Genomic DNA, 10914 nt, shown 5'->3' with positions numbered 1-10914 from the left:
GAAGCCTATTAAAGGACTGAAGACTGTGCTTGAAATAATTTTCATGTTTATTAAGGAACATGGCAACTCAATCTTTTGTTACAAGGTTGTGATGGCATCAAGAACAACCTGACCACACTGCAGCTTACCGACCTTTTAACATTTATAAACTTCTTTTGTACCTATTTCTAGAAAACAGCCGTGAAATTCACAATTAAATTTACTGCAAACAGTTTTTCTTTTAATCCGCCCTCGATAAATTCTTATACATTCCTCTCCATGCATAAGTGCAAAAGTTTAGGGAGCGGTACCTAGAGTTTAAAAGTAGCCCTTAATTGCAGTTATTTTTGTAGAACAATATTAATAGGCTGAACTTTGCAGCAAGGTAAACGTAAACTTCCCCTTCACTTAGACCTTCAACTCGATCTTTTCCATTTGTGACATGGAGATTGTTCCTGTTGCATTAGATCACATATAAAATGGTGCCATCATCTCCACACTGTTCCCTTTGAGGGTAACTAGTGCTACGTAACGGCAACAAATCAGCCCTATTACAAGTCTCCTCCCTACCACCACAAGGTCTTAGGAATGATTAAACAAACAGCACTTTGCTGATATTGTACAAGTAAGTTACTCCGGTGCTTTGGAAAACTCATTACGACCCATTCGTAATTCATTACGCTATGGGTTTACAAAAAAATAGGTTACCTCTGTTCTGATGTACATCATTCAAATCTGAGCTCTCCTAAGGTGTTGGAGAAGTACACCAAAACCAGCTGCTCCCAATGGTGACACTACTGCAATCTGCACGTCACGTGTTGGGGAAAATAATCAAGCTGTACCTTCACACTGGGCAGGTGGGGGGCGCCGTCGAGCTGGCTCCGGAAGTGTGCCATCGGGCAGCAAACAGAGTCAGAGTCAGAGGAAGAGTGGGATGATAGCCACCCTAAGGCCAGGGTAGTCCTTGAACTGTTGTATGTAGGTCTTGTGCTTTCCTCTCGCCCAGATGGTCATTTGGATGAAGCCCACCAGCGTATAAAGTGCCACTGCAGACACAATGAACGGCCAGTTAGGAGGTGGTTATCAGACATCAGACTCAAGGCGACGACGAGAGCGTGACGGCATTTTACCTGGAGCACATTGTGTCATTATCGTGAAGCCAATCCAAGTTCCAACCTGAAATTAACAGGAAATAATCACTTAGCTAAACCTTTGAAGTAAAAAACATATAATCATTTTGGTTATGTTGCTTTATTTGGTACAATTCCTATACTCTATGCCCCATAGCGTGACACATGGAGCTTTTATGCACATAAAGCTACATCAAGTTCTCCCCGTCCTGTGGTTTCCTGCAACATAAAACAACTTCACCAGAAGTACATGGCTTTAAAGAAGTATTTCCATTTTCCAGAATATGGAGGATGGGGAATAAAGAGAGATTTCCTTAAAGCAGGCATTACCTCGTACGTATAATTAGGACAAGACACAAAGAAAAACAGCCAGGTGAAGGGGTTTCGGGTTGGATACGGGAACCTTGTCAACAGAGTCCCTGAAAAGACAGCAAAGGGGGAGGGGCTTCAGCAAAAAAACATCCGTAATGAAAACCAGCAGAATGGCGTGCAGATTCTTAGGGTCTATGACTGCAGGATATTATTTTACTGTCATTGAGTTACAAACTTTAAAACATAGCTTTGAAAATATTTGCACAACTTCTATGCAATATATTTTCTGGAAATTATACCATTGATTTCCAGAAATTATGTGTTTATTTCCCCTAAAATGGATTCATGGGGTCCGTACGGAAATCCGTTAAGGAGTCCTGAGCAGAGGAGAGAAACAAGCCGAGGATGAAGCATTAAATACTCACCGCTGCTTTTCATGTTGTTGAGCGTCAGGTTAATTGAAAAATTACCAGCCTCGCAGAGCTACAAGCCAAATTCGGAAAAGTGCTTTACTTTTAAAAGCAATGATGCAGCAACATTTTCAGTAACAGTCAAAAACACAACCAAAGTGTCTGAACACCAGATCGCCAAGCCGACAAATACCTACCACAAACATAATCAGTGCGTAATGGACTTGCTGGTTTCCATAGGCTGTAAAATAAATGATTTCTTAGTTATTGTTGAGAAACAATGACAAATTCAGAAGTCCTAATTGTAATACTACAGTAAACTCACATGGAGGCGTGTACAGGGGGTGGTTGATATAATAGGCCAACCAAGCGGAAAAGCCCCAGTAATATAGACAATTCTGGTGGGGAAAAGAACTGTAAATCACTTTAACGGAAAACAACATGTGGTTGCTTCAGTCAAACTCCTGAAAAGTGCGGATGTAACGGGGAGGGCGAACGGAGACAGATTCCTGCTAACTCCTCACACAGGATGAATCATGCGCGACAGAGTTATCGGTTTGTTTTATTTAACGTCAGCACCATCTGGTAGGCCGTAACCGGAGACGCCCCCCCCCCCCCTTCCCCCAGGCATGCAGTCTTTAAAATGTCACCCCTTCCCACACCGGACCCTAGTGGGCTCTGCCTTCGAGGGGGGGGGGGGGATTCGGCTTTAAAGAGTGTCACCCAAGAGTATAAATACCACAGAAATCCTGAAGTTCATGCTGAAATCTGTGGGAGTGCTCAGCACAGACTGATGAAGTTTGCAAAAACTGGGCAACTACTAACTACTGGGCTACTACAAACATCCTACAGGGGAAGGAGCCACACATATTAATCATGCTCTCTGGCATTCAAACCCACAGCCTTTGAGATGCTAACTCAATGCTCTACTTGTTGAGCTATACATAATGTATTTATATATAATAACATGTCACATGTGACACAATTAGAGCAACATTCGTTGCTTTGCCCTCACCTTTAGCATGGTCCTCAGTGGCATGGTACCATGGGAGAATCGATGTACAAATATAGTCTCGATCAGCCTCTTGATGTAATGGAACGAGTGACAAGCACAGGCCAGACTAGCGGGAGACAAAAAGAGACATTCAATCTGCACCGAGGATGATGGGGTGGGAGAGAGTTGCTGGTTCAACTCCCAGATGGAGCCTTGGTGGGTCCATATATGCCCTTGAACAAAGTCACTGGACTGGAACAGCTGAAGAATACCAAGCTGTATCAAAAGTTTGCTCTTAAATGAGGCACCCGGGCCATCTGCTTTTGGTCGGAATGGTCCATGGGGCAATTAAATGCAGAACTTACGGGACCACGGGGTATGGGCTGGACGTGAAGGTGTACTTCTGGCTATAGATGTACGGGAGGCGAAAGTAGAACAGCAGGTAGATGAAGAGGGGCCCAATGTATTCTACCAGAAACACCTGCCATGGGGGCCAAGGGAAGCAAGATGAAGCATGACAATCATACAGTAGAGGATGCTTAGTGCCAATAGGGGGGTGGGGCAAGGATCAGTCGGCCACACAATATACGACTGAGAATGTTTACGTACTGTTGTCAAGACAATCAGTAGACATGAGACTGGGAATATGGTGCAGTGCATTCTGGGTATCCTTCAAGAACACAAGGTTATATGCAAATACTGAAAGAGCAGGTCACCAGGACCCAAATTTGGCTGTAGGAGGTCCATGGTAATACTTGGTTGACAAAAAAAGGTTTAATAAAAAAAAAAGACAGAAAAATCCCCCTCCAAGCAAATATGCTGTGGTTTGGAAGAAGAAATCCAGGCAGGCCGATTCTAAACACTAGAACAATGAATAAAGAGGAGGAAGACTTCGTAAGACTCACCATCGTCCATCCCAACTGTGGACCAAGGTCTTTAAAGTACATCGTTGCAGTGGTCCCGACTGGTAGGTTTTCCAGGATGTCGTCATCTTTAAGCGCATTTCCGCCTGAAAGCGTTTTATAAAGAAGGCATGTTAATGCACACAGAACTATTCCCATGTACGACCCAAAGACAATGGGTGAATCTCAATATCAAGAACGCGAAGACCATACTTGTGGTCTTGGCAAGACCGGTCTTGCTGTCTTGCCTTCCAAGAATTAACTTTGGGTGCAATGAATCATGGGATTGATCTCGTTCGGCCAGGATGCAATGGAGGTATCCTTGATATTTGGGGCAGAGCAAGACCAAAATCCTGGGATTTGTACTTGGGTTCTTAGTATTGGAACTGGTCTTTGGGGAAGATGACATAAAACAAGAACACAAGTATGGTCAAGTACGCATGCCGAGATTCACCCAGTCTATCCAGAAAAGAAGCTAATCATACATGCTTCTTTCAAAAGGTAGCCATGTTGAATGAAAAGTCTTTATTCCCAGGAGTTCAGAAGGCGGCTTGAGATGCCGTCTCTCAAACCGGTCAGGAATAAGACCATGCCCCCCCTCGGCGTTCCCAGCCTCTCTGGGCCTTGTCAGTCTCTCAGTGCTTCCAGCAGACCAAAACCAGGAAACCAAAGATACGACCGATGCTTGCCGAAGATTGACCTTTCAGTGTATGACTTTCACAGTCACATCACACACAGACACTATTCTCCAGTAAGGGTTCAAATTTCTATGTGACATCCTTCCCTCAGAAGCCTTTCATATACACATAAAGAAACCTGGCACAAGCACTGGCCTGGACACCTCAACGCCTGTCAACAAGGCAGTCCCTCGCTAACCGCTAAAGCTACCTCGGCATTAGCATTAATGCTAAAAATAAAAGAAACCAGCGACTCAAGAGAATTTACATGGATGAGGCACATACCAATACTTCAGCCTGCCGGGCTCAATGAGAATCTAAAGCTAAGCAAGAAAGCTTAGCTGCACACGTGTTAGATAACCTCCCCCGTCTGCGCATTTCCCGAGGTCAGCTTGCATTGCTCCAACATAAACACCCGTCAATCAGGCTGTTTCTCATACTCCCAGCAATCCCCATCCTGATGACATCTTTTGAACTGGGTTTTTCTTCAGTTGACTTGTTTATCCCTGAATGAACAATTCACTTTAAATTCAACATATTCGGCCTCAGAGAGACCGTTGGGAAATACTCAGAAGGACTGAGGAATAAAGATGATTTTTCTGCATAACAGAATTCATCATTTCTATTAATGATTAGGCCATAATTGTATGTTAAAGCTATTTAATTGCATGCTTGAATAAATAGACATAGGAAAATATAAAATAACTGTGTACTGATGTATCATAATTTTCATTCAATTAATGAACAGAGGATGATAAAAATCTGAACTATTTATTCTTTTAACCACCCCCCCCCCCCCATAAAAGTTAAGTCTCTACTATAATGACACAGGTGCGCCCAAGACATATAAAACACTCACTGCGATGCAGCTTGAGCGATTGTCTGGCAGGATACAGCTTGGGGTCTGCAAAAAGACATCAACATCATCTCCTTCTTGTGGACCTTTGCAATCATTATTTCCACTAGGTGCTGATAAGAGGTCCTGTGATGGACGGGCATCCTGTCCAGGATGAGCAATTAGAAGATTGATGGATGGTGCTGGTAACCATCACTGAAAGGTGACTAAAACCTCCAGATCCCTCTAGTCATGGGCGAGAATTAGCCACCTCCAGGTCACCTATATGCACCAATCTCACACAGTCCGAATATTGTCCAAGTGACTAATCCCACAAAGCGCAAAAGGAAAACGGCAGGAATCAGACGAGCTGGGCTGAATTCATTATGGATCTTAGGAGTGTTGCCATGAATTTTACAGCACCTGAGCTACGATGACCAGGTACATCAGCAGCATAAGGAAACTCCTGCCTCGTCATGCCAGAGTAAGATGCAGTCTGGAGCTGCAGAAAGCTCTGTCTGGGCAAGTACATTTGCCCCCCCCCCCCCCAACCTCCCCACAAACAAGCCATATTCCTCTCACGGGCACTAAGGAATCAGGGCAACACTCCAAACAACCACTGGAAGACTGATGACTGACAACTGACTATTTAAGAGATCTGAGTATTTTCTGTACAACTCTTATGAACAATGTCAAAAGAATAATGGTGCGAAGGGTTACTCACAACACTTGTAGAGCAAGGACTTGATTTCTTTTATGGTAGCGTGAGGTTCCACCTGGCAAGTGGAGAAAGTGGAGAATTTAACATCAAGGTGAACCAGAATTCAATACAGTACAGAATGTGTAGTTATATAGATTGCTTTTATGTGGATAATAATGACTGAAAACATTAGACTGTTCAAAACATCAGTATGAATGACAGATTCTAGAGTGCTAGCTAACAATCCCTCTGTCGAACTTTTTTCTATTCCGTTGCTTTTCCAGGTGAGCAGAGAGAAGCTCACCTTATCCAGGAAGCACAGCTGCTTGTTGGTCTTGTAATCCAGTATCTCCACCTCAAAGAAAATATAGTTTTTATCCTTGAGTTCCCCAGCTTTCAGGCCATGCTCGCACCTGGCCTTTATGAAGTGCGCGACGGTGAACAGGCTATTCAGTGCCAGGGAGCCCATGGCGCCGCACGGTGCGGCGGGCTACGACGACCACCTATCTGGGCTGCCTCGCCGAGCGACGGCCGCCAAGGCTGTCAGTATGTGGACGGTGACATCACCCATGTATCAACTTCAGCAACCCAAGATTGAAGTGCAACGGGAGACTAGCATGACAGCCATACCGGTAGCTTACTTTCTTCTCCTAGTCTTGCAATGGTCAACAAAACACTTTTAAATAAATCATACAGGTTAACTCTTCTCTGAGACTATTTCACCAGGCCTTTGCTCAGACTTGAACATGACTTGTGTTCTTAACCACTACGCCCCCTGCTGACACACACTTGGCTTGAGTTCAAGCTCAAGAACCATCTGCCAAGAAACATCTGAAGACACCAACAAACCTTTCAAATCGATTAGCAAAATGACTCTGCATTTGGCCGCCTCACTCTGTTTGTTTAAATTGTCCTGCACTGTGGAGTATCCCCGTTTACAATTTTCCGCAGATGTAGAAATGTACCCTTCAGCTTGCATTGGTTATAACGAATTCTCCTGGACAATGTGCTTGGAGATTGAGTCCTTAACAACCTTCTAATTCATCTGTGACAGTAACCCCAGGAATTGCAGACAGTAGACTGATGCCCAGATATTTCTGCAGAGATAATTGTCAGGAGCCATAAGACTACGGAAAAAGTATAGTGGGACTTGGCGCAGATCCAGAAAGCTACAGATCATTACCCCATGAATTATTGCTTGTGCATTTGATGAAGGAGGTTAAACTAATACGGTATGCTAAAATTCAAGCTGTATCGTTAAACTGAGAGCTTAGACTATGCAAACAGCCCTGGATAAGTGCAAGTAAATAAAAATTCATCGACGTGGGTCTGGGTACAGCATAGAGCGAGGATCAGAAGGAAAAACGATACCCTGGTCTGAAACCGTCCATCTGCTTTGGCAGTAAATAGGACGACGCTCTAAATTTACCGCTGGCAAAGCGGATGCCGATATGTCACTCAGATCCTTGGACCGTCATCTAAGAGCAGATACAGGGAGACACAGGCGTGAACTGATATGCATCGCAAAAATACGGGATGCAAATAATTCCTTGCTGCCATACACATTAATATGGCGAGGGAACGAATGAGCGGCGCCATCTAGTGGTTAGATGGAAAGCAGTTCAAAGCACCGCTACTCATTTATAATAAGACGATCATGTTCACAAGGGCCAACATTTACCACAGTGCTGACTTTTTGGACACAATTTCATTTTATATCTGTTGTTGTTTTAGCAAACCAGGAAGCAGAAATATGAACGTACTCTTGACAATAACAAACACGCCATTTCTCTGAGTTTTTGGTGGTGACTTCCTACAGCTTCAGTTTGGTAGCATCTGCGGAGATGAGAAAATGTTATGACGTTTTTATTGTAGCTCCTGTTTGCACTGGGGATGTGTGTGAAATTCAGCATCAGTGATTGGAGGAACCCAAAGACAAATGCTGGATAAACAGAAGCATGGTTGGGACACCACTGACACGTGATTGGCTGCCTGAATGAGCCGCCACACCCCCCTGTCCTATTGCGACATAAGCATTCCTGCCAGCTGGTTATGTATGTCACACACATTAAAACAGAAACCAAAAACACGCATCTCACCTGCATTGAGAACATGCATTTGTCAGACAAAGAGGCTTGCCAGCCAATATAAAGAAAGGAAACCAATCTCATTAAGATCATCCATTAGTGCTGAGGCGCATTTAATACGGGAAAAGGACAGCTGGCGAGATCCCCGCTAACACACCTCCTTCCGCAGGAGGTGATGGCGTCGCTTCTACTCACAAATCGCACACGGCCTCCTGCAGCTGCAATTTGGTCGAGAGCCGTGAGTGGAAACCTTGACAGTTCTGCTGAGCCGCTAAAGAGCCCTTTTAGCGGACAACGTAAATTCCCTCCTAATGGGTAGCTAAAGGAGCTGCCGAACACTAGGGCCAGAAAAACCGGCGGCAGGCCGAGTGTGTCCCGTTTGATTGACAGGCGGCCCTCCCCCAAGCTCCCACGTACGCACCGCTGACACGTCGGACAGGAGATTGACGGAAAGATGGGATGTCACTCAGAGGTCACAGCTGGCCTTTCCAGCCGTCGGCATCGTGTAACACATATTGGTCCGGGGACAATTGATACCCCCCCCCCCCCCCCCAAAAAAAAAAAAAAAAACCGACAGCTGCACTTGCTTCCCTACTGTAATCCTCCTGGGGTCCACATTTGGCCCACAACTGAACAATTAGCCTACGAATGGATCCCAATCACATAAATTACTAAAATAAGCTCCAACGGTATTGATGGTTGATGAGTTAGTTTCACTGGATTAAAACGGTTAGGTATTAGGCCTTTATCTGCTGAACACTAAAATGACAGAGTGGCCAGGAAAGTGGGGAATCGCCATCCCTCTGCAGAAAGGCCGATGCGAAAGTCAGAGGGGATTTACTGATACAACCGGTTCTGAGGTTTGGGCTGGGAATGAAAATCCTTTCTGATGAACTTGCAAGGCAACCACGAGCTGTTCAACACGAAATAGTTTTTCGTATTGTATATTCTATTTTCAATGTACAAATTCATACTGCGGAAATAAATATTTATTTTGAGTCATTTTCATTACCTGTCTAGTGAAAGTTTTGTGAAAATCGAAATTCTCGGAGCAATTTCATTTCGTGCCATCGCCTTATTTTGACAAGGGCTGTCGCACTCGTTTCAGTGCCACCTGACTGGCACGTCACACCAGATACACCAACCTGCCGCTCAGATTAATTTACGGACTTTTCTACGGCAACTTCCTGTTAGATAATAGGCCTAATATAAAGGCACCTATCACCGGAAACGCCACAGGTTGCACGTTTATTACAAAACGACAAATTACGAAGCTGAAGCACGGACAATCCAATTGCATTTCAAACTGTCAAGACAGGCATACAAACGAGCACTTTAGTAAAATACTTAATCTGTAAATGCTCAGGATTGATTTCCAGCGCATTGATCTTGCAGACTCCTGAAAGACTCACTCCCAATAACACTCGTAGGCCTACATATTCAGGATGTAAGGCGAAAATACAACAAACGCCAGACGGGAAACACTGACAGCTGTCGGGAACTGTCAGTTTGCACAGAGCAACTGATTATCTGAAACGTCTCCAAGAAGATTTATAAATCACCCCGTGTGTGCAGCAGAATATTCTAATAGAGCAATTTAGGTTAGGACGTACGTTTACATATACTAAAGCATTACCCTCGCTGGACACGAAGCGGCACCGTCTGGATTACATGTCCTTAAACATATTTTAATGTACAATCCATTTTCTCATGGTTGATTTGTCCAAGCACTCCAGTGTAAACAAACTGGAAGCCCCTGGAAGACGACAAGCCGGTCGGAATTTCATATATACTTCAGCAGTAAGTGAGATAAGACTGCTCCATAAACACTAATACAACGCGTTTGAACAACAATGCTAGTAATACTATTGACATAACAGCTGGATGAAATGGAGGATGCACAGGAGATTATTTCAGCGCCAAACATTCCAGTTTATATACTAATATAGCCTACTTTAACAGGTATACTTTACTGTAGACATCAAACTTTCTATTTCCTTTTCAGACGTATGTCAGTATGCAGATAATTTAACTGAGCTATGTTTTAAAACTTTCATATACTTAGAATAATGTGTCAAAATGTTATGTTCTCCCAAAGAAGCATTATCACACATTGCATTGCTTTGGACGCACATTACAGTAAGTGCCCAGATTACAGACAGTTTACTAAACTTTCAAAGATCAAAACGGCCTTTGGTAGGCTACAACCTGGAATTACTTCCTATCCGCTTAATATTGTGGTCCCTGTACATAAATCGAGAGAGGGAGAAAAATAGCTACTCCATCAGTATATCTGAAGAAAAAAACACTTCAATAAAATGTTTTTTTTTTTAGCCTAAAAAGCAGTATTGAACATCTGTCACCAAACACTGATCTAAGGATGGAAACTATTTACTCATGTTGGATAAATAAACAAACGGGGGGAAAGTATTCTCTAGGACACACTCACTCAAAGTTAATTTTAAGGCATCCTTGGTCAGTTACCGTAAAGGCAGCTTTAATGCTCCATCACGATAAGGCGGCATTTACCTCGAAGAAGGTGACCCTGCTCATGGTGCGCTCCCCTCGGATGTCCACTCTAGAAGCCCCCCACGGCCGATCACGCCAGCCCACTTTCCTCTGGACACTTGGAGCGCTGTGGCACGACCTTCTTACACGTCGGCCAAGGGGATGGGGGGCGGGGGGGATCTAGGGAAGAGCCGCCGCAACTGAACTGAAAAGCCGTCCAAGAAGGTGTCGGGATTGTGCTACGTTCAGCAGCAAGTAAAGGGGCGGCTTTCTTCTTTTCTCCGCAGTGGGGCTGGGGGGGGTAACCTATATAGTGCGCAGTTTCTTTGGGCATATTCACTAAATTAGCGCTGACACTAATTTAACATCAGCTGGGAAAA

The 10914-nt window shown here is 44.1% G+C and overlaps 1 protein-coding gene across 2 annotated transcripts; it reads right to left on the bottom strand.

Moving 5' to 3' along the window:
- Positions 1-29: 29 nt before the first annotated feature.
- Positions 30-6536, bottom strand: LOC111849411 (very-long-chain enoyl-CoA reductase-like). 2 transcript variants are annotated; one of them, XM_023822254.2, is made up of 12 exons: positions 6244-6530; positions 5964-6015; positions 5264-5308; positions 3731-3834; positions 3191-3306; positions 2847-2952; positions 2157-2229; positions 2029-2072; positions 1847-1904; positions 1440-1528; positions 1110-1155; positions 30-1025 (listed from the first exon to the last, which is right to left on the bottom strand). In XM_023822254.2, exons 1-12 carry the CDS (start codon positions 6406-6408, stop codon positions 898-900), a joined length of 1026 nt encoding a protein of 341 aa, XP_023678022.1. In that variant the 5' UTR covers positions 6409-6530; the 3' UTR covers positions 30-897. The 2 variants fall into 2 exon arrangements, with proteins under 2 accessions (XP_023678022.1, XP_023678023.1); XM_023822255.2 differs by lacking the exon at positions 5264-5308 and having other exon boundaries at positions 6244-6536.
- Positions 6537-10914: the final 4378 nt, after the last annotated feature.

Source organism: Paramormyrops kingsleyae, chromosome 21 (genome assembly GCF_048594095.1).
Source record: "Paramormyrops kingsleyae isolate MSU_618 chromosome 21, PKINGS_0.4, whole genome shotgun sequence".
Classification (NCBI taxonomy): domain Eukaryota; kingdom Metazoa; phylum Chordata; class Actinopteri; order Osteoglossiformes; family Mormyridae; genus Paramormyrops; species Paramormyrops kingsleyae.
Note: the sequence above shows the minus strand (reverse complement) of the source record. Positions and strands in the feature narration are given on the sequence as shown.

Coding starts and splice junctions, on each gene's coding strand:
- LOC111849411 (XM_023822254.2), bottom strand. CDS start 6,408: ATGGGCTCCCTGGCACTGAATAGCCTGTTCACCGTCGCGCACTTCATA. Junction 2,230..2,846: donor CACTGAGGACCATGCTAAAG/GTGAGGGCAAAG, acceptor TTTCCCCACCAG/AATTGTCTATATTACTGGGG. Junction 1,026..1,109: donor AATGACACAATGTGCTCCAG/GTAAAATGCCGT, acceptor TTGTGTCTGCAG/TGGCACTTTATACGCTGGTG.